Source organism: Coregonus clupeaformis, chromosome 25 (assembly GCF_020615455.1).
Source record: "Coregonus clupeaformis isolate EN_2021a chromosome 25, ASM2061545v1, whole genome shotgun sequence".
NCBI lineage: Eukaryota > Metazoa > Chordata > Actinopteri > Salmoniformes > Salmonidae > Coregonus > Coregonus clupeaformis.
This window is the reverse complement of record NC_059216.1, coordinates 5,537,684-5,561,384: the sequence shown is the minus strand read 5'-3', so window position 1 is coordinate 5,561,384 and position 23,701 is coordinate 5,537,684. Positions and strand designations below refer to the sequence as shown.

Below are 23,701 nucleotides of genomic sequence, written 5' to 3'. Positions count from 1 at the left end.
TTTGACATTATAACGTTTGCAGAGCTGGACTAATGGGACTTTGAACTGAAGGATCCTGGGCGTCAGAGATCTCATTATATTCATCGTCTCCTCAAGCCAGCTACAGGTTCACCCTAAAGCCTAACCTTAACATTTTAATTTTAACATTTCAACTTCAAGGGGGTCTGTACCTCCCAAGGAAGCCGGATAGCGCGCGCTCCGGAAAAGGCAACGAAGAAGTGGGAGGGGATAAGCAGCTGATCAGATAGCTGCTATGCTAACTAGCTACAACATTGTTCCAAGCAACCTTTCCAGCGTGGCACCTCATGCCATTTCGAAGGAATTAAAACACATTATTCTGCACTCATGTTTTGACTTTCCGCGATGGAGGCTTGACCTCTCCGAATTCCATTGATCAACAACACTTATGAAAACATAATTTACGGATTAAATTATTTTTAATAGCTACGTGTATTTTAATTTTTTAGCTCATTTCCGTACGGGCCCGACAAACACAGTTTGATAGCTAACGTCACAGTAGGTACTGATTGTTCGAGTCTTGGCTCAGAAGTTAGTCGTCCTCGTCCTGAAATGGACACAGGAGTTGTCCCAGAAAAGAAAAGGTACGTTAACCTCTAGTTAAATAGCTAGCCAATGTTTTGTTTATTTTTTCACCAAAATAAATAGATGGCTAGATAGCTTCTGTTTGGTTTGTTAACGTTCGATTTTGAGGCGTTTGCGTAGCTACTACTGTAACTAACTACCGTATATAGATAATAAACTAAAGCTAGCCTAGCCAGCTAGATAGAGACAACTGGAGTTTTTGTTAAACATTTCATTTAACGGTAGTTAGCTAGCTAGTAACTAACCAATTTAGCTAGCTAAGCTACATTATGTTTTAATAAGCTAATGTTAACTAACTAGGTTCTTGGCTCCGTAAGTTAGTCAGTACAGTCAAGAGGTCTCAAGATGGATACACTATCACTTAACTAAGGGCTGATTCAATCTGTATCGCTGAAGTTCAGCGCTATGGTGAGATTGAAATGTCAAGGTCATTTCTATACACTACATGGACAGAAGTATGTGGACACTCCATCAAATTAATGGATTCGGCTATTTCAGACACCCGTTGCTGAAAGGTGTATAAAATGGAGCAGACAGCCATGCAATCTCCATAGATAAACATTGGCAGTAGACTGGCCCGTACGGAAGTCTTTCAAAGTGGCACCATCATAGTATGCCTATTTTCCAACAAGTCAGTTCGTCAAATTTCTGCCCTGCTAGAGCTGCCCCGGTATACTGTAAATGCTGTTATTGTGAAATGGAAATGTCTAGGAGTAACAACGGCTCAGCCGGGAAGTCGTAGGCCACACAAGCTCACAGAACGGGACCGCATAGCATGTAAAAATCATCTGTCCTCAGTTGCAACACTCACTACCGACGTCCAAACTGCCTCTGGAAGCAACGTCAGCACAAGATCTGTTCGTCGGGAGCTTCATGAAATGGGTTTCCATGGCCGAGCAGCCGCACACAAGCCTAAGATCACTATGCGCAATGCCAAGCGTCTGCTGGAGTGGTGTAAAGATTGCCGCCATTGGACTCTGGAGCAGTGGAAACACCTTCTATGGAGTGATGAATCACGCTTCATTATCTGGCAGTCCGATGGACTAATCTGGGTTTGGCGGATGCCAGGAGAACGCTACCTGCCCCAATGCTTAGTGCCAACTGTAAAGTTTGGTGGAGGAGGAATAATGGTCTGGGGCTGTTTTTCATGGTTGGGGCTAGGCCCCTTAGTTCCGGTGAAGGGAAATCTTAACGCTACAGCATACAATGACATTCTAGACGATTCTGTGCTTCCAACTTTGTGGCAACAGTTTGGGGAAGGCCCTTTCCTGTTTCAGCATGACAATGCCCCTGTGCACAAAGTGAGGTCCATACAGAAATGGTTTGTCGATTTCAGTGTGGAAGAACTTGACTGGCCTGCACAGAGCCCTGACCTCAACACCATCGAACACATTTGGGATTAATTGTAACGCAGACTGCGAGCCAGGCCTAATCGCCCAACATCATTACCCGACCTCACTAATGCTCTTGTGGCTGAATGGAAGAAAGTCCTTGAAGCAATGTTCCAACATCTAGTGGAAATCCTTCCCAGAAGAGTGAAGGCTGTTATAGCAGCAAAGGGGGGGGTTAACTCCATGGTTTTGGAATGGGATGTTCGACGAGCACATGTCCACATACTTTTGGCCACGTAGTGTATGCAGCGTTTACAGTGAATGCGGTCTCCAAACGTGGAAACATTGCCTTTAAATTTCCATTGCACTATAGCGCTGAACTTCAGTCATACGGATTGAATCAAGCCCTTACCCTGTTGGCCACCTTGACCTTCTTGACCAAGATGACAAATGTGACATGTTCGACCAAGTTATACACAGGAATGACAGTGAGATCTTATGAGATGCTGATCATGAATGTTTTGAAGTGTTCAAATTTGGCTTTGAGTGTCAAGAATAGGCAAAGCCCAGCTATGGTATACTGAACAAAAATAAATGCAACAATTTCAAAGATTTTACTGAGTTACAGTTCATATAAGGAAATCAGTTAATTGAAATAAATGTATTAGGCCCTAATCTATTGATTTCACATGGGTGGGCCTGGGAGGGCATAGGCCCACCCACTTGGCAGCCAGGCCCTCCCACTGGGGAGCCAGGCCCAGCCAATCACAATGAGTTTTTCCCCACAAAAGGGCTTTATTACAGACAGGAATACTCCTTTGTGTTTACCAGTCTCCACAGATTGCTGTGATCTTATTTCAGTCTAATTTCTTAATCACTGAGAGCCTGACGTCAATGGGAGTTCCAGGCACAAAGTGTGTGTGGCAATTCACTGGGTGAATTTAATTGGCACTTTCTGTGTACATTGGCCAAATGAAGGAAAAAGCCATTACATTGAACAAACCGTCTATTTAAGATAGTTTTTTTGTGCAAGTAGGCCTATGGGTCTTTCATGATCTATGGTCTTTAATATATTTTCTATCATAGGCATAGGACTAGCTTACTTCCTGTTCTGTACTAAACCTGTAGCTACAGGATGGACCTATTTCATGAGTGTCATTTACACAAGAGCATCAACCCATAGCCTGGGGCGGTTGTGTCTGAGATTGATCAATTTGGTTTTGTGAGAAATTTTTCTTGTTAGGCTGCAATACGATTTGGAGAGATTAGGAATTTGTCACTGTGCTTAATTAAAAATAGGTTAGAATAGTTTGTAAACATTTTGGTTTGCACAGTGCTGTAAAGTACACTTTACAGCCTGAAAGAGGTTATGTAACACAGCAGACGAGACTATGATTTCTGTCACACTGGACGCTAGTGACAGATCACCCCAAACAGTTCCAAGTAAAAGCAGGTCAGTACTTTTTATTAATTCAGTCAGGGATTTGGGTTACAATAAAATTGGCAATGCCTTTGTACAGCACTGAATGTGAGACCTGTCTTTTGATCCATGTCCACCTGTTTGCATGACTGAGCTTTATCCTCAAATGAATTTCTTATAGAATATATTATTATTATTATTATAAAACAGAGCAATTAAGTCTAAATAACATTATACAACAAATGTGCTGGTTAGGCCTATGCTATATCTGCAAGCCAAAATGACATGTAGGACGCTGGTAGGCATGCATGTCCATGTGCGTAGAGATGTTATGAAATGGTGGCCTCTCTTAGCCTTTGTTTTCAGCCCATATTTGTGATCCAGAGGAAGGATGAGAATCAAGGCAGTGCCTACCCTGCTTTTAGAGAAAGGGAAAAAACAACCTCCCATCTGTAGTGTCTAAGGCACATCATCGCAGTGCTAACTGTGCCACTAGAGATCCTGGTTCGAATCCAGGCTCTGTCGCAGCCGGCCACGACCGGGAGACTCATGGGCGGCGCACAATTGGCCCAGCGTCGTCCAGGGTAGGGGAGGGAATGGCCGGCAGGGATGTAGCTCAGTTGATAGAGCATGGCGTTTGCAACACCAGGGTTGTGGGTTCGTTTCCCACGGAGGGCCAGTATAAAAAAAATAAAAATATGTATTCACTAACTGTAAGTCGCTCTGGATAAGAGCGTCTGCTAAATGACTAAAATGTAAATGTAAAATGTAGTGTGGAGGGGACGATGCACCATTAAAACTGCAGCAGAAGATTCCTGTATGCTGTACTAGCCTTTGTTTGTACTGCACAGAGTTCACTTTGTAGAATTTGAGCTCCAGCCTAAACCAGCACCTTTCAGGTAGTTTTCCAGACAATTTCTGTCTCTGTGCATAAGCCATACTTGTCTGTCATTTGAATAGATTCCATACCAATACAAAGCACAGAGATACTTTTCTAAATGCTAGGTTAGATTTTCATTTACCTTCATGTGGCAGATTTCCACAGGTGAAGACCTAGATACTCAGATTTTTATCTGCCTCGCTTAGCAGCAGTGGTTGGTTGGAAGATATCGCTCTGGGCTATGGCCAGTGGCCAGGAGTCTGTAGCAGGGGCCCGGAGGGTGAGAAGTGTGTTGATGCTATGCAGAACTGGTTGTATAACACAGAGGATCAGCTTTCAAAGAGGCAAACAGTCAGGGCCTGATGTGGTCTGGGAGAGCTGACGTAGGATAGTGTAAATCAGGGTTCCCCAACTGGCGGGCAGAATTTGGCCTGTGGGTGGTTTTATTTGTCCCCCCCAAGCGTTCTCAGCAAAAAATTATAATAATTCATATGTATTGTTGGACATGTGAAAACACCAGGAAATCAGCTCCAAGTGATTTTAATTTAAGAAATCTGTTCCGAAGTATTCTCACACATAATAGAGGGAAACTTGATTGTATACAAATGTAAGCAAGATTTGAAACGATTGTTTTAGTCAAACATTACTGTTTGGGCATCTTGCGGTCAATTTGGAGTCTACAGAATATTTGTAATTATGTTCCGGCCCCCCGACCATCCGCTGTAGAAATAAATCGGCCCGCGGCTGAATCTAGTTGATGATCCCAGGTGTAAATATTTGTCCCCCGCTGACTGAGCTCCTGACCTGCACAGTCAGTCTGTCAGCTTGATAGAGGCACAGACAGACTGATTGACTTCTACCTACTGCCAGCCTGCCTGTCTGTTAGTTTGACTTCAGGCTGAGGGAATGCATGAGTTGGTCTCATCCAGGGTTTCCGTTAGCCAGTAATAGCTGTCTTTTGTCAGATTTTTAAAATAAATAAATAGAATGTCCTATGAATAAAATTGGTGCCGGCCAATTATCCGGGAGAAAGAAAACATCCCATTGCGAAATAATGCTTTTTAGCATATTAATTGACGGAAATACCAGTCGATGGAAATACATTTGACTGGTCATGCTTATCGGGAAATAGGTTAATTTGCGTAATTTCGTGGAATTAAATTGGTGCGTGGGTACAGTATATTCGTTATGTATCTTATTTATTACTTACAGCATACATATACAGAGCCTTGGAGCGTAAAATCTGTCAGGGAGCGCAAGCTGCTGCCACAGCATCTCAACAGAAAATGCATAGGCAATGGAAGGCAGGCTTCATCAGCGCATCACACCACTTTGCAATGAGCTAGAGGCAGTATGCATTTTGAAAACATATACTTAATTGTTTGGTGCCAGGTTTCCTCCAGACGTGACGATTGGCATTCAGGCCAAAGAGTTCAATCTTGGTTTCATCAGACCAGAGAATCTTGTTTCTCATGGTCTGAGAGTCCTTTAGGTGCCTTTTGGCAAACTCCAAGCGGGCTGTCATGTGCCTTTTATTGAGGAGTGGCTTCTGTTTGGCCACTCTACCATAAAGGCCTGATTGGTGGAGTGCTGCAGAGATGGTTGTCTTTCTGGAAGGTTCTCCCATCTCCCCAGAGGAGCTCTGGAGCTCTGTCAGAGTGACAATCGGGTTCTTGGTCACCTCCCTGACCAAGTCCCTTCTCCCCCGATTGCTCAGTTTTGGCTGGGTGGACAGCTCTAGGAAGAGTCTTGGTGGTTCCAAACTTCTTCCATTTAAGAATGATGGAGGCCACTGTGTTCTTGGGGACCTTCAATGCTGCAGACATGTTTTGGTATCCTTCCCCATATCTGTACCTCAATACAATCCTGTCTCTGAGCTCTACGGACAATTCCTTCGACCTCATGGCTTGGTTTAAAGCTGACATGCACTGTCAACTGTGGGACCTTATCTAGACAGGTGTGTGCCTTTCCAAATCATGTCCAATCAATTGAATTTACCACAGGTGGACTCCAATCAAGTTGTAGAAACATCTCAAGGATAATCAATGGAAACAGGATGCACCTGAGCTCAATTTCGAGTCTCATAGCAAAGGGTCTGAATACTTATGTAAATTGTGTGTAGATTGCTGAGGATTTTTAGTTATTTAATCAAGGCTGTAACGTAACAAAATGTGGGAAAAGTCAAGGGGTCTGGATACTTTCCGAAGGCATTTGCTAAAACTTCTAAATCTGTTTTCACTTTGTCATTATTGGGTATTGTGTGTAGATTGAGATAATTTAAATAAATATATTTTTTTAGAATAAGACTGTAACGTAATAAAAAGGGAAGGGCTCTGAATGCACTGTATGTAGTATTTTTAATTTTTTTTAATGTATGCACTCACTAACTGTAAGTCGCTCTGGATAAGAGTGTCTGCTAAATGACTAAAATGTAAATGTAGCCTGTCCCCAGGGCACCAAGCAGGCAGAGGGGAGAGAGTACTTGCACATCACACACAACCTAGCCCCTTCTCCCAGCCAATCACTCCATGGGGGATCACTGTGCTTCCTTTGGTTCGCATTCAATAAGATGGCAGACTGAGCTAGCGTATGTAAATGAGCCTGCTATGGCGAGACAGCTGGACTGAGTGCTTGTTGCAGGCCATGCAGCCTTCCCCACTGTGTCTGGCCAATGGCTGAGTGAGCAGTGCACAGAGTAGAGCAGGCAGACACAACAACGATGCAAGCCCTGGTGGTGTGTGTGTTTGGTCTGGACCCGGACTCTGACTTGCCTCTTGTTGATTGGCCTGTCTCCCACAGCAGGGTGAGCTCGGACCGGAGGAAGGAGAAGTCCCGGGATGCGGCGCGATGCAGGAGGAGTAAGGAGTCGGAGGTGTTTTACGAGCTGGCCCAGGAGCTGCCCCTGCCCCACAGCGTCACCTCCAACCTGGACAAGGCCTCCATCATGAGACTGGCCATCAGCTACCTGCACATGAGGAATCTGCTGAGCACAGGTCAGTACCCCGGGGGAAGGAGGGGGAGGATATATAGGTTTGTAGTGTCCAAATTGGTCCAAAGTACCATGGAGGTTAAGGGGTAGGGGTAAGAAGGAGAGAGGTGGTGAAGAGGTGAGCAGCCTTTGTTTGCCAGGGCAGCTCTGGGAGATCTATAAACTTGCAGACAGGAGGATATAGATCCCTTTGTGGTCCTGCCCCTGGATGTCGCAGTGCCCTGCCTCACAAGCATGTGTGTTGGCTAGTAATCATATATCCTGCTTTTCTCATGTCCCGGTCGCCACACCCCCCTTCCGCTACCTCCCTCTTACCTCCCCTCTCTAGATGATAAGGAGGAGCAGCAGGAGGAGAGTGAGTTGGACTCCCAGATGAATGGCTCCTATCTGAAGGCTCTGGAGGGCTTCCTCGTGGTGCTGTCTGAGGACGGGGACATGGTCTATCTCTCTGAGAATGTCAACAAGTGCTTGGGTCTAGCACAGGTAGGTTTTCTACTCCATTAGTCAGAAACAACTGACTAAGACTGATAAAGAATGCAGATCTTTTTGGTGTTCTTCCCTTGGCTTGAATATGTTGTATGTTTCTGAACGTCCTTCCTCTCTGTCCATGTGCAGATTGACCTGACAGGACTTAGTGTGTTTGAGTACACACACCCCTGTGACCACGAGGAGCTGAGGGAGATGCTGGTACACAGAACAGGTGAGACGCACCCCTATGAAAACACACAAACTAAAGGTTTCTACTGAAAATAGACTCTGCTACACACAGCGCTCTGGAATATCAGTGTAACAAGTAGTGTGGGGCTGAAGTTAGCAGCTCGGAGCAAAACAAAGTCAGAACCAGTTATCAATTCCCACTCCATCCCTGAGGTCAGAGTGATTAGTTGGCTGCATTCTTCCCATGGCATTCACTCTGCTTCACTGGTACACTGCTACATTCCTTTTTGCACATCATACCAACACTAAATGTAATTTTCTATTTCTTAACCTCAGTCTCACCTTCTCTCTTTTCTCCTCTGCCTGTTCAGGGACCTCTAAAAAGTCCAAGGAACCAAACACAGAACGTAGCTTCTTCTTGCGGATGAAATGTACCCTCACCAGCAGGGGGCGCACTGTCAATGTCAAATCAGCCACCTGGAAGGTTCTTCACTGCTCAGGCCATGTGCGGCTCCATGAAGCCCCAGCTGAGCAGAGCCCCGGTGGGCACAAGGAGCCATCCGTCCCCTACCTGGTGCTGGTCTGTGAGCCCATCCCCCACCCCTCCAACATCGAAGCACCGCTGGACACAAAGACCTTCCTCAGCCGCCACACACTGGACATGAAGTTCACCTTCTGTGACGAGAGGTGTGACTGAGACCTACCACTCCACTGCCTGCAGCACCAGCATAGATAATGTAGTAGAAGTATACTGAATCTAGCACAAATCTTTTCTCCATATCAGGGATATTGCTATAAGAATATATGTTGCGTTATATTTTTTCCCAGAAAAGTAAAACGACTTGTTATTGACACAAAAATATGTGATAAAAGAATAGGTAGCTCCTGAATGTAGTGCCACAGAGCCACCTGGTGTCCAATAGGTTGAATGGCACTCCAGTAAAAAGTAGGATTAACCTGTCCCATATCTGTGTTGTCCAGGATCACTGAGCTGATGGGCTATGATCCAGAGGACCTGTTAAATCGCTCTGTGTATGAGTACTACCATGCCCTGGACTCAGACCACCTCATGAAGACCCATCACAACTGTAAGTATCCCTACCAAAACATGACAATGCAAAGATATTCCCCCTTAAAGCAGACACATAATCTGGAAATGTCCAATGTTGGCAATAGGCTTTAGTACATAATACAATGTTTAAGTACTAGGTAGCTACTAGCAGTCTCTTTTTTTCTCATCCTTTTTTCTCACCCTCTTCTTCTTTCTTCGTCTCCAGTGTTTGCGAAGGGCCAGGTGAGCACAGGCCAGTACCGCATGCTGGCTAAGAGAGGAGGCTTTGTGTGGGTGGAGACTCAGGCCACTGTTATCTACAACAGCAAGAACTCCCAGCCCCAGTGTGTTGTGTGTGTCAACTATGTGCTCAGGTATAGTCATGGACCACACAGTGTTTTTTTAAAGAGGCTAGTTTGATCAGGGGTTTAAACTGTCTGGGGGACTGACTCACTGGGTTTTGACTAAACCAATCAATCTGATTTTCACTTTGTAAGCGGGAGTAATACATTAATATGTAACTGTTTTTGTCTCCCTCCTGCTACAGTGGCATTGAGGAGGAGAAGATGGTGCTGTCTCTGGAGCAGACGGAGGACATGAGTCCTGTGAAGAAGGAGCTGGAAGAGGAGGAGGAGAGCTCTGAGGCAGAGGTGTCCCCTGTGCTCCTGATGGAGGAGAAGAGCCCAGAGCTGGATGTGATCAAGCTGTTCACCCAGGCGATGGAGGCCCAGCCCCTGGCCAGTCTGTATGACAGACTGAAGGAGGAACCAGAGGCCCTCACCCTTCTGGCCCCGGCCGCTGGAGACACCATCATCTCCCTGGACTTCAGCTGCCCCGGTCAGTACCCTGCCCTGCCTGAAGCGTTGTGTGATGGTTACTTTTGAATGGAAAATGAACAGGATAATTAGTGCTAGAACTCACACTTTACTGGTCCCAACCCAAACTCTTTCTGACCCCCTCTTTCCTGTCCCTGCAGACTCTGACATCCTGCTGAAGGAGGTGCCTATCTACAAGGATGTGATGCTGCCCTCCACCAGTGACAAGCTGGCCCTGCCTCTCTCTCTGCTGCCCCCCAGTGATCAGCCCCTGGTCCCCAGCACCTCAGTGGACACCAAGGCTGGTCCAGACTCCTCCAGCACCCCAGGCAGCCACAGCTTCACTGAGGTGAGCAGAGATATCACGTCCAGACAGACACCTTTTAAAACTGCCTATCAGGAAATCAATGGAAAGTTTATGTCAAAAATACTTCTGTCCTCAAATACTAGTCTTTAACCAATGTAATGTTCTCTGCAGCCTGACAGCCCACTGGACTTTTGTTTCCCAATGGAGTCTGACATCAGTGCTGCGTTTAAACTGGACATGGTGGAAAGACTGTTTGCCATCGACACAGGGCCCAAGACTCCTTTCACCTCACAGGTACAGTTCCTATCTATGGTAAGACATTCTAAACTCAGGATTAGGAAGGTGTTCTTAATGTTTTGTACACTCAGTGTATGACGTGAATGTGAGTTTTAATTATTTGGTTAATCTTATGCATATGGTCACTTACGGACCATAATGGATATGGACCCACCCCCATCATCTCAGTACAATAGTAAACCTGAATGAAACACGAGAATCAAACCACTCTCACTTGAGTATCTTTCCTAGTTATTTTCAGATCTAATTTAGCTATTTTATAGCTTTGTCAACTGTGTGTTTTCTATACCTGTTTGCTCCTCTGCCTGTAGGCTTTACAGACACTCCCCACCCTTTTTCTGCAACCCTTCTAATTTAGTGTACCATGCGCGCACAACATGTGGAATTCCTGGTCTCTGGCAGCGTTTGGAACTGCTGATCTGCGGTCAAGAACACAGTTCATCTCAGCTTATGCTACCCTTCGGTCCCTTGACTTTTTAGCCCTGACAGAGACATGGATCACCCCAGAGAACACTGCTACTCCAGCTGCTCTCTCTTCATCTGATTACGTTTTCTCTCCTAGTCCAAGAGCATCTGGTCGTCGTGGTGGTGGCACAGGGCTACTCATTTCTCCACTCACCTGTCCATCTCCTCATTTGAAATCCATGCTGTCACTTGTCCACTCAAGCTTGATAAACAAATTTCCTGACGATGGCTCACCGCTCTTCGTATTTGCCGACTTCAACCTCCCGACGTCAGCCTTTGATTAATTTATTTCAAACTCTTTCTTTCCCCTCCTTGCCTCTTTTGACCTCACCCTTTCCCAGTCCCCTCCCACTCACAAGGCAGGTGACATCATCTTTACTAGAGGCTATTCACCTACTAATCTCACTGCAACCCCCCTCCAGGTCTCTGATCACTACTTTGTTTCCTTTTCTGGCTCCCTCTCCTCCAACCCTAGCCAGTCAGCCCCTACCCAGATGTTCATGCGCAGTTGCAATATTCAGTGTCTTTCCCATTACTCTCCTCTTCTATCCTCTCACCCTTCTGCTAAATCATTCTCCCTCCTGATTCTGCCTCTTCGACCCTACTCTTCTCCCTTTCCGCAGCCTATGACTCGACTCGCACTGTCCCCTTTCCTCCCGGCCGGCTCGGCCCACCCATCCTGCTCCGTGGCTGAGTGACTCCTTGCGAACTTACAGAACAGGGCTGTGGGCAGTTGAGCGAAAATGGAGGAAAACTAAACTTCTGGAGGACCTATCATCCTTTCACTCCCTCCCCTCTACCTTCTCTTGCTCTGTATCTGCTGCTAAAGCCACTTTCTATGACTGTAAATTTCAAGCTTATGCCTTTAACCCTAGGAAACTCTTTTCCACCTTCTCCTCCCTCTCTGCAGACGACTTTGTCAACCACTTTGAAAAGAAGGTTGACAACATCCGCTCTTCATTCACTCAGCCTATTGAGTCCCCTGGTCCTACTCACACACAACTACCCTACGCCTTGACCCCTTTCTCCACTCTCTCTCCAGATGAAATCCTGCGACTAGTGAGGTCTAGCCGCCCAACCACCTGCCCGCTCAATCCCATCCCCTCCTCCCTTCTCCAGACCATCTCTGGAGACCTCCTATTCCTCATTTCCCTCATCAACTCATCCCTGACCTTCAAAATGGCCAGAGTCGCTCCCCTCCTCAAGAAACCAACACTAAATCCTTCTGACGTCAAAAACTACAGACCTGCATCCCTTTTTTTATTTATTTCCAAAACACTTGAGCGTTCCGGCTCTGACCAACTCTCTCGCTGTCTTTCTCAGAATGATCTTCTTGACCCTAACCAGTCAGGCTTGAAGACGGGTCACTCAACCGAGACTGTTCTTCTGTGTCAAGGAGGCTCTCCTCACTGCCAAGCTGACTCTCTCCTCTGTTGTCATCCTCCTAGATCTATCCGCTGCCTTCGACACGTGAACCATCAGATCCTCCTCTCCCCCCTCTCAGGGCTGGGCGTCTCAGGCTCTGCACACTCTTGGATTGCATCCTACCTGGCAGGCGGCTCCTACCAGGTGACGTGGAGAGGATCTGTGTCTGCACCACGTACTCTCACTACTGGTGTCCCCCAGGGCTCGGTTCTAGGCCCTCTTCTCTCTATACACCAAGTCACTTAGCTCTGTCATATCCTCACATATGGTCTCATATCATTGCTATTCGGATGACATTCAACTATTTTTCTCCTTCCCACCCCTTCTGACACCCAAGTGTTGACACACATCTCTGCGTGCCTGGCAGATATCTCAGCTTGGATGTGGGCCCACCACCTCAAGCTCAACCACGACAAGACGGAGCTGCTCTTCCTCCCGGGGAAGGCCAAGACCTCTCCATCACGTTTGAAAACTCCACAGTGTCCCCCTTCGAGAGTGCAAATAACGTTGGCGTGACCCTGGACAACACCCTGTCGTTTTCATCAAACGTCAAAGCAGTGACTCACTCCTGCAGGTTCATGCTCTACAACATCCGTGGAGTACGACCCTACCTCACACAGGAAGCGGCGCAGGTCCAAATCCAGGTACTTGTCATCTCCAGTGTGGACTCTTACAACTCGCTGTTGGCTGGGCTCCCCGCTTGTATCATCAAACCCCTGCAACTTATCCAAAATGCTGCAGCCCGCCTGGTGTTCAACCTTCCCAGGTTCTCCCATGCGCCTCTGCTCCTCCAGTTGAAGCTCACATCCACTACAAGACCATGGTACTTGCCTGCGGAGCAGGAAGAGGAACTGCCCCTCCATACCTTCAGGCTATGCTGAAACCTTAAACCAGGGTTCCCCAACTGGAGGCCCGTGGGCAGATGATCCCTGCCCTACACCCCAACCCAAGCACTCCGTTCTGCCACCTCTGATTCCCCCGGATAAAAGCTTCTGCTAAATGACTACAATGTCAATGTAAATCAGCTGGTATGAGGAAGAGCTATAACTGATTCAGGGAAAAGCTTATCTAATATGTGCTTGTTTCCCCCTCTAGGCCATGGAGGACCTGGACCTGGAGATGTTGGCTCCATACATCCCCATGGATGATGACTTCCAGCTGCGCACCCTGTCCCCAGAGGAGCCCCTGTCTTGTGGCCCAGCCCAACCCCTAGAGAGCTCTTCTCTATGCTCTTCTGTTCACCTCACCCAGGAGGTCCACAGCTACCCTGGCTCCCTCTTCATTGCCCCAGGCAGCCGGACAGCTTCCCCAGCCCTGGCAGCCCCGGAGCCAGCAGATAGCCCTCGCCCTGCTTCCTTACTTACCAAGACGTAAGCCCCCACACACACAAACAGACACACTCCCTCAAACTGAGCCTCTCCTCAAAACCAAAACACTGTGCTGACATGGTGTGCGACTGTGCTTCAGGGTGCCTCAAATGGACAGGGAAATCTCCCTTAGGACAATGGCCTCCCAGAATCCACAGCGCAAGAGGAAGATGTCTCTGTCTCAGGCTGTCGGAATAGTAAGTGTATAGGATCAAAGTTTTAAACGTTTTTATATCAATTCATTATGTGTAAAATGTTTACATTTTAGCTGAGATATTTTGTGTTCAAAAACATTTTGGCTCATGAGTGCTAATTTGAATCTGTGTTTTTCCCAGGGGGGATTGCTCCAGGACCGTCCTGAGCCAGGTAAAAAGCTCAAGGTGTCTGAGCTGGGCCACGCTGATGCTGCCTCCAACAGGACTATACTGCTCCTGCCTACAGGTAGTTTGTCCTGGAACATAAAACTGCCAAGGCCGGTATTACGCTTCTGCGTGTTTTACATGAAACAATGACACTAATGACCGGTATATTCTCTTGCTTCTCTTAGACCTGGCAAGCCGTCTGCTTGGCATCTCCTCAGAGGGCAGCGGCTCGCCCTTCACCCTTCCACAGCTGACCAGGTATGACTGTGAGGTCAACGCCCCCGTGGTGGGTCGCCAGCTCCTGCTGCAGGGCGAGGAGCTGCTGCGTGCCTTGGACCAAGTCAACTGAGTCAACGCTTAGCCTGCCCCCTGCTGGACCAGACCAGACACTACAACCTCCTCACGCTCTCTGTCCCCACTCGCTGCCCCTTTATTTGTCTCTCTCTGTATCAGTGATCTTATATCAGTGATCTTATAGTTTGGCTGCTGTCTGCATCCACCAAGTGATATCTGCAGCATTAGAGTTGGTGTAGGGGATGTTGTAGTGTTTGCAGGTAGAGGCACCTAATTGTTTCTTTCTCTGGAGTCTCTCAGACAGCACACATATGGCGCCTCCATGGACGGCTCTGTTGTATCAGGTCTCCATGGAAACCCGGCGGCGCTACTGCCAGCAGTGTATTGTAAGCTTCAGTCGCACAATTTATATTTTCTTAAAAATAAGAGATTACCAGCAATATATGTTAAGCCTTTTAAAAAGTAGTTTTAATGGAATTTCAACCATTTTTATTTTTATTTTCCTATGCATTCGTATGTCGTATATAACAATAGTATTTGGTCCAGAAGGTATTTTTGAATGTTATATCCCCATTACTGGTTACCAGTATTTTAGGCTAATGCATTAAATATGTAGTCATTCAGTACTTGTCACTTTATTCCTTTACTACTGTAAGTGTATGTTTGTTACTGTGCATAGACCAGGGGAACATTCAGAAATGGCTTTAAAGCCTTATCATGAATAATAAATACATGTGAGCGGTATAATTTGCTCTAAATCCAATGTTAGTTTTTAATCATGGAGGATTGGTCCCTCAGTTTGATCATGTAATCGATTCATTTTTAGTCGACCATCTCAAATGGTTTATTTCGATTGAAGTAACATGTACTTCTTTAGTCTTTAGCACCATCATATGATCATATTTTACCAGTATAATTATCTCATCATTAGTAGCAAGTGTTACTCTTTCATACCTTTTTTGTCTGTTTTATGGCATTGGTCCACACTGCAGTTTTGGGTCTCTTTCATGCTTCCTGTTGCTGTCTAACATAAAATTGCTCCCAAAAAATAATTGCATTGGTTGTGTTTATTTCTTAAATATTTAAACTCTGTAATGTGATCATGGAATATTGTGATATCAATTGAATAACACAAGCATTGTTTCTTGTATTTTACAAGCAATAATAAATAAAATAAAAATACTATAGTCCTAACAACTCTTGATAGTTGATTGCATTTGTCATATTTCACACGTACACGTGTGAATTAGAAATTATATAATATCCACTCCCCCAGAAACAGTGGGGTCAGAGCCAGGGATCAGCCATTATTGACAGCAACTCTGGAGCAATTTGGGTAAGAGCCTTGCTCAAAGGCACATTAACAGATTTGTCACCTAGTCTGCTCAGGGATTTGAACCAGCAACCTTCCAGTTTCTGGCCCAACACTCCTAACCGCTAGGCTACCTGCCGCCCTGATACATGCTTGAAATATTCATGAATACTGAAGAAAAATATAAACGCAACATGTAAAGTGTTGGTCCCATGTTTCATGAGCTGAAATAAAAGATCCCAGGTCTGACAGCTGGGGACAATAAAATGCCACTCTAAAATGTGCAGTTTTGCCACAACACAATGCCACAGATGTCTCATGTTTTGAGGGAGTGTGCAATTGGCATGCTGACTGCAGGAATGTCCACCAGAGCTGTTAGAGAATTGAATGTTCATTTTTCTACCATAAGCCACCTCCAATGTTGTTTTAGAGGATTTGGCAGTATATCAACTAGCCTCACACTGCCATCACCTCATGTTTCAGCATAATAATGCACGGCCCCGTGTTGCAAGGATCTGTACAGTATTCCTGGAAGTAAAAAATGTCCCAGTTCTTCCATGGCCTGCATACTCACCAGACATGTCACCCATTGAGTATGTTTGAGATGCTCTATATCGACGTGTACGACAGCGTGTTCCAGTTTCCGCCAATATCCAGCAAGTTCGCACAGCCATTGAAGAGGAGTGGGACAACATTCCACAGGCCACAATCAACAGCCTGATCAACTCTATGCGAAGGATGTTGCGTTGCATGAGGAAAATGGTGGCCACACCAAATACTGATTGGTTTCTTATCCACACACCTACCTTTTTTTTAAGGTATCTGTGATACAGATCTGTATTCCCAGTCATGTGTAATCCATTGATTAGGGCCTAATGAATTTATTTCAATTGACTGATTTCCTTATATGAACTGTAACTCAGTAAAATCTTTTAAATTGTTGCATGTTGCGTTTATATTTTTGTTCAGTGTATTATAGTTATGTTTAATTGATTGGGACAGACACATACTTGTATTGAATAAACTACACTATATATTCAAAAGTCATGCAATCTCCATAGACAAACATTGGCAGTAGAATGGCCTTACTGAAGAGCTCAGTGACTTTCAACGTGGCACAGTCATAGGATGCCACCTTTACAACAAGTCAGTTCGACAAATTTCTGCCCTGTTTGAGCTGCCCTGGTCAATTGTAAGTGCTGTTTTTGTGAAGTGGAAACTTATAGGAGCAACAACGGCTGCGAAGTGGTAGGCCACACAAGCTCACAGAACGGGACCACCGAGTGCTGAAGCGCGTAAAAATCGTCTGTCCTTGGTTGCAACACTCACTACCGAGTTCCAAACTGCCTCTGAAAGCAACGTCAGCACAAGAACTGTTCATCAGGTGCTTCATGAAATGGGTTTCAATGGCTGAGCAACCGCACACAACCTAAGATCACCATTCGCAATGCCAAGCCGGCTGGAGTGGTGTAAAGCTCGCTGCCATTGGACTCTGGAGTTATGAGTGATGAATCACGCTTCACCATCTGGCAGTCTGACAGACTAATCTGGGTTTGGCAGATGCCAGGAGAACACTACCTGCCCGAATGCATAGTGCCAACTGTAAAGTTGGAGAAATAATGGTCTGGGGCTGTTTTCATGGTTCGGGCTAGGCCCCTTTTTTTTTTTTTTTTTTTTTTATGCCACTTAGCAGACGCTTTTATCCAAAGCGACTTACAGTCATGCGTGCATACATTTTTTGTGTATGGGTGGTCCCGGGATCGAACCCACTACCTTGGCGTTACAAGCGCCGTGCTCTACCCGCTGAGCTACGGAGGACCACAGTGAAGGGAAATCTTAACGCTACAGCATACGATGACATTCTAGACGATTCTGTGCTTGCAACTTTGTGGGAACAGTTTGGGGAAGGCCCTTTATTGTTTCAGAATGACAATGCCACCGTGCACAAAGCGAGGTCCATACAGAAATGGTTTGTCGAGATTGGTGTGGAAGAACTTGACTGGCCTCCACAGAGCCCTGACCTCAACCCCATCAAACACATTTGGGATTAATTGGAACGCCAACTGCGAGCCAGGCCTAATCGCCCAACATCAGTGCCTGACATCACTAATGCTCTTGTGGCTAAATGGAGGCAAGTCCCTGCAGCAATGTTCCAACATCTAGTGGAAAGCCTTCCCAGAAGAGTGGAGGCTGTTATAGCAGCAAAGGGGGACCAACTCCATATTAATGCCCATGATTTTGGAATGAGATGTTTGACGTTGTGCTCATATAACTTAGTGGTTGCGCTCAAACAATTTTGTCCTGACCCCCATCCTGTAGCAAAACACATGACGTCATCAGCAGTCGACAATCGTACTTGCAAGCGTTGTGTTGCGACAGAGAGGAAGATGCGGATGTGTTCGTTGATGATGCTAGCTAGCTAGCTAGCTATTTGCAATATATTGGGACAATTTTCCATCTTTTATTTTACCAAGCAGCAAACACATTGCGGAAAGGTTGTTGTGGATAAGGTGTAGATAATGGATTACTGCAAAGACCGTCTTAAAGCAGACTGTGAGCTGTTGCTGAGTAGATTTCAGCAGACAGAATCGGTGAGATACGAGCTATTCTTGACGATATGGAAAGAGACGAAGTTCCAAAGTATTTTCTAGTAAGATTCTCTTTTTTTTTGTTATAGAAAAATCTGCTGCTCTGTCACCTGCAAAATATAAGTTATCGTCTGTCTCAACTTCCCAGTGAATTGCATAAGCATCACGTTTTCCAATCCTGAGTGTTGCAATGGGTGTAACTTTATCATTAATATGGTTTCAGATTTGAGTCTGTCTGTCTTTTACAGTGGAAAAATGGAAAACAATCTAAAGAGGCTGTTCAGCCGTGAAATCCTGGCTACAGCGTACACATACTTTCTGCCCCCATACACCTTTCAGATTAGAGTTGGGGCCTTGTACCTGATCTATGGTCTATACCACTGCCAACTGTCCACACCAAGAGAAAAGGTGAGATACTCTGATTTCACTGAAATACAGATTTCGCCACCCACTATATAGCAGAACTACCATTGAATGTCTGAGATACAATACAATTTCTAAAGTCAATCTTGGACAACAGATTCATATACAAACACATTAAATTATTGTCTTTATACACTTGCATTTGTGTTTATTCATTATTCACATATAATGCATGTTTTTCAACATGAGCTGTTATTTTTCTATTGTCTACAGATAAGGCTAGCCCTGAAGGACTGGGAGGAAATGATGAAGTTCCAGCAGGATGCAGTTAGTGCACAGCACTTTGATGTGGTCTACATCATCAGACAGCTCATCTCACAAAAAGCCTTCTACTTCACTGCCATGCCCACGCCGGTAAGATCTCCAGTCTTCTTTAGCTTGCTGTCCACATCAACAAATGGATAGACACTGTAGAGTTAATACAGAATCGTCCCTATTTGAATGATTGCACATTAGTAAAGGGTTAGGTGTGTTAAAAATACTAACAAATGCTTGAACAAGGCTGTGAGGATACATTCATTGTTGATTTATTTGAATCCATCTACATGATATCTTTCTCCTTGAGCAGCTGATTTTCAATGTGAAGAAGAGCAACAAGAACTCAAGAACGGTGTGTGAAGATTTCGTTGAGCGAGCGGCCCGGCCACAGGAGCTGGTCAGCATGGACATGTTGGAGGTGAGCTAGCAGAATGACCATGTATTCCCACACACACGCACGCAAGCAGCAGGTTGGAATAGTAGACAAGAGCCTGAAGGATACTTTTGTCTTTATTTTCTCCGAGATTATAAACCAGGGTACGTGTGGTTTAAGAGGCACTACTAGTGTCACTGCAGTAATAGGGCCTATGTGTGCATAACATGTTCCAGTGTGGATTACAGTCTTTGATGTTGTGGTGTATGTGTGTATTCTATGGATGAACACAGGAGCTGGCAAACGTACATGAGCACTATGAGCAGGTGAAGGCATCCATTTCAGCCAAGCCAGGCCAGCCAGACTCATCCATCAATCTGATCCACAAGAACTTGGTGTCACGGCTACACAACACTGTCGTGGGATTCTACAACTGGCAGAAGGCTCAGGTTAGAGATCTGCTCATCAAATTGTATTTGTCACGTACACGTGTTTAGCGTATGTTATTGCGGGTGTAGCAAAATGCTTGTGCTTCTAGCTCCGACAGTGCAGTAAATCTAAGAAGTAATATCTAACAATTTCACAACATATACCCAATACACACATCTAGTAAGGAATGGAATTTAAGAATATATACATATATGGACAAGCAATGACAGAGCTGCATGGACTAAGATACAGTAGAATAGTATAGAATAGAATGCAGTATATACATATGAGATGAGTAGTGCAAGATATGTAAACATTATTAAAGTGACTAGTGTTCCATTTCTTAAAGTGGCCAGTGATTTCAATAGGCAGCAGCAGCCTCTAATGTGCTAGTGATGGCTATTTAACAGTCTGATGGCCTTGAGATAGAAGCTGTTTTTTATTCTCTCGGTCCCAGCTTTGATGCACCAGTACTGACCTGGCCTTCTGGATGATAGCGGGGTGAACAGGCAGTGGCTCGGGTGGTTGATGTCCTTGATGATCTTTTTCCACCTTCATCATAGCTGTCTTGTTTGTGTGTGTGTGCGCTTGCATGATTGTGTTTGTGTGCGAGAGAGAAAGGGTGCGATACACCTACCGTTATCCTGTTATGCTAAGATTGTGTGCTTTATGTTAAATTATGTTTAGGGTTCGGAAGATAGAGCCGAGGGAGAAGATGGAGATAGTGGCGAGGGAACTTCAAATAAGCAAGAGGTGAGTTTTAATATACCAAAATAAACTAACCAACTATCAGCCGGTTTTGTTGTTCTAAATTCACCCCTATGTTTAATTTTAAGACTGATTATTATTTGTGTGCCGTGTTCACAGATATTCTCCACTGCCCTCAATACACGTCTTGCAGTAATGACTTTGGCCAGAGGGTGGCACTGTGGTCAACATGTTTTATCTCTTTTATTCTCTTCCCAGTGTTCCAAGCGAGCTCAGCGTCTTGCATCCCTCAAGTCTAAATCATATGGTCAGCTAGTGGAGGTTTGTAAAGTGTTTCCTATGTACAAACTTACACATACCATTTTTGGTCCCGCTTTATTTGAAGCGCATCTTATGAAAGCGTCATAAAGCCTTCATATAGGCTTCATAAGCACTACATAAATGCTTCACAAATCATCTATAACCGTATATCATGCTCTATAAAGATTAATAATGTGGGATAACCATCCATTTATTTGTTCACATTTATTAATCCTTTATAGAGCATGAAATACGGTGATAGATTATTTGTGACCCATTTATGAAGTGCTTATGAAGCCTATCTGAATGCTTTATGAAGCCTTCATAAGATGCACTTCAAATAAAGCGGGACCCAGTTTTTGTCTCATCTCAAGTTAATTGATTCAAGTTAATTATAATCTGTGTAATGACTGGGATGGTTTGCTCGTGTAGAGAATGTTGTTCATATAATGGAGCATTACTTTTCTCCCCATAGGCCTCCAAGGCCCGGCGACACCGGCAGGTTGAGAGGGATGAGGCGGGGCCGGCTAAGGAGACCTCGCACCATAAGAGACTCAAGTCACTCAAACAAAGGACCAGTCATCTGACCCAAGGCAAGTCCCTATGTACCCGTCTGCCAGTATGCCTGTTCCTAACATCACCTTAAAATGGTCCTGATCAACTAAGAGTCTGTGTGTCCAACTAAGAGTCTGTGTGTCCAACTAAGAGTCTGTGTGTCCAACTAAGAGTCTGTGTGTCCAACTAAGAGTCTGTGTGTCCAACTAACAGTCTGTGTGTCCAACTAAGAGTCTGTGTGTCCAACTAACAGTCTGTGTGTCCAACTAACAGTCTGTGTGTCCAACTAACAGTCTGTGTGTCCAACTAACAGTCTGTGTGTCCAACTAACAATCTTTGTGTCCAACAGGCGCTGCAAGGGAGGAGGCTCTGAAGACCACCAGGCTGTGGTGCATGAGTCAACTTGAAGCTCAAGGTATGTAAGGGCTGTGGCACAGGGGGTGAATGGATGTGGAAAGGTCACCACACACTCGAGTATCTGCTCAGACAGTTTTGATTCAGATAGTGGTAGTTCTAGAGATGGATGTGATTGTATTTGCAATTATTATAGAATGTATTTGATATGAATGATTAGGGCAGGGAATTGCCACTGACTTCACTATACAATATTATCATGATACTTAGGTGCCGATACGATATGTATTGCGATTCGATACTGGGATTTTTATTGCGATTCGATGTTCCAAACATATTGCTCACCTGTCTGCTGCAGAGGGACAAGAGAGACCGATGAGAAAACACGTTTTGATCAGTCATGGAAATAAAAGTGCTGAAAACAAATTGGCTCCCTATTTAAAAAGAAGATGGAGAACAAGCTATGAACCAAAAATACTGGAGTTTTGGTGCAGGTACAGCCAACTAGCGCAAAAATAATATTGTGATATTGTCAAAACGATATGATATATTGTCAAAAATAATATCCCGATATGTAACTGTATCTATTTTTTTTCCCCCTTCACTATGAATGATTGGAAAAGAAGTCTAATGTTCTGAATTTTCCTCTCTGCTTGTCCCATTTAGAAACAACTAAAAAGAAAAAGAAAAGGAAATTCAAATGGTGATGTCACAGAAGAGGAAAAAGGTACCAAAGAATTGGTTTGGTTTAGAGAGTCAGTCAGCCATGAATCCCTGTGTACAACCACAATCCATAATCTTTTGTACAACTGATTTTAGCCAGCATTCATCTGGTTTCACCATAGGTGTTTTTAATCACTCAAAATGCAATGCTTTTAATGTCGGGCACATAAGGAAGTTAGCCTCTAGGTGTTACCCTTCATTTATGAAGGCTTCGAAGACATGCAAAGATTTTTTGTTCATGTCGCAGTAAAACATTTAAGAATTGTATTGTGCTGGTATCAATCAATGATATGGATAATTTGTTTCCATCACTGACAGTTTCATTCACTACTTGATGCTTGAAAATATTGAGAAAAAAGTTACATTACATTGAAAACCCAGTTCCCTTTCAAATGCCTATGATGTTTTTGATACTGTTGTTGGAATATAAAATGTTTTTCCTTTTATTAAAAGAGTTATGAGTTCAGAGAACATAATGTTGTCACAGATATGTAAGTCTCCTTATCAAATCAAATGTTATTGCTCACATGCGCTGAATACAACAGGTGTAGACTTTACAGTGAAATGCTTACTTACAAGCCCATTCCCAACAGTGCAGAGTTAAAAAGCAAGACAAATATTTGGGGGAAAAATAAGGAAATAGTAACACAATAAAAACAATAATGAGGCTATATACAAGGAATATGAGTTCTGAGGTCTCTGTTTATATGACCTCACTTTTTTTCTTCTAAAAATTCATTTTTACAGAATCTTAGTGGTTTCTACTTTTTACTTGGTCCTCTGTAGCTCAGCTGGTAGAGCACGGCGCTTGTAACGCCAAGGTAGTGGGTTCGATCCCCGGGACCACCCATACACAAAAATGCGTCTGCTAAATGGCATATTATTATTATTATGCTGTCCTGGTTCCTGCATTCTTTATTCTCTTCCCCACCATCTTACTTTGTGTGTGGGTACGTTTGTGCATCCTTGATTGAATGGGCAGCCAGGCAATTTAGCTGGATGGCACTAGCAGTATGACCTCTGAGGTCAATATGGACTGCTCTCCTCTCTGATCATGTTAGTGTGTTTGCACATGCATGATTGACTTCTATACATGGGTGAAGCTGTCAAGTGGATGACTGTGCATGTAATGTGTATTTAATACTATATTATGCCATAATGAGAATGCCAACTACTAATCTAATCCCCATATCATATTTACACTCAGAAGTCCTTTTTATCAATCTCAGCATTACATGCTGAAGCATGTCACCACCACAATGCCTGACCTGGATAGCCAATGTGCTACCAACCTCAAGGCAGCCTACGGCACACTCACTACATGCTTATTTTTTCAATCCCAATATATATTTTAGATGAATTGGAAATAACGTTTTAGACTACAATTTGCAATTATGCAAATATTTCCATCAAAT

At 44.5% G+C, this 23,701-nt stretch overlaps 2 protein-coding genes across 6 annotated transcripts; both read left to right on the top strand.

Moving 5' to 3' along the window:
• Nucleotides 1-245: 245 nt before the first annotated feature.
• LOC121539356 (hypoxia-inducible factor 1-alpha) lies at nt 246-15,315 on the top strand. Of its 2 annotated transcripts, none has more exons than XM_041847777.2 (14): nt 246-602; nt 7,034-7,227; nt 7,552-7,706; nt 7,839-7,923; nt 8,252-8,567; nt 8,862-8,968; nt 9,158-9,305; nt 9,479-9,768; nt 9,908-10,095; nt 10,225-10,365; nt 13,336-13,610; nt 13,708-13,804; nt 13,943-14,048; nt 14,155-15,315. In XM_041847777.2, exons 1-14 carry the CDS (start codon nt 571-573, stop codon nt 14,316-14,318), a joined length of 2,298 nt encoding a protein of 765 aa, XP_041703711.1. In that variant the 5' UTR covers nt 246-570; the 3' UTR covers nt 14,319-15,315. The 2 variants fall into 2 exon arrangements, with proteins under 2 accessions (XP_041703711.1, XP_041703712.1); XM_041847778.2 differs by having other exon boundaries at nt 247-602; nt 10,225-10,347.
• A 2,608-nt stretch (nt 15,316-17,923) lies between these two features.
• On the top strand, nt 17,924-22,551 carry snapc1b (small nuclear RNA activating complex, polypeptide 1b). 4 transcript variants are annotated; one of them, XM_041846988.2, is made up of 10 exons: nt 17,924-18,166; nt 18,503-18,571; nt 18,800-18,940; nt 19,155-19,262; nt 19,511-19,666; nt 20,334-20,399; nt 20,613-20,675; nt 21,130-21,247; nt 21,559-21,624; nt 22,230-22,551. In XM_041846988.2, the coding sequence occupies exons 1-10, from the start codon at nt 18,095-18,097 to the stop codon at nt 22,268-22,270; spliced, it is 900 nt and encodes a 299-aa protein (XP_041702922.1). In that variant the 5' UTR covers nt 17,924-18,094; the 3' UTR covers nt 22,271-22,551. The 4 variants fall into 4 exon arrangements, with proteins under 4 accessions (XP_041702922.1, XP_041702920.1, XP_041702921.1 ...); XM_041846986.2 differs by having other exon boundaries at nt 17,924-18,225; nt 18,412-18,571; XM_041846987.2 differs by having other exon boundaries at nt 17,925-18,166; nt 18,412-18,571.
• The last annotated feature ends 1,150 nt before the right edge of the window (nt 22,552-23,701 follow it).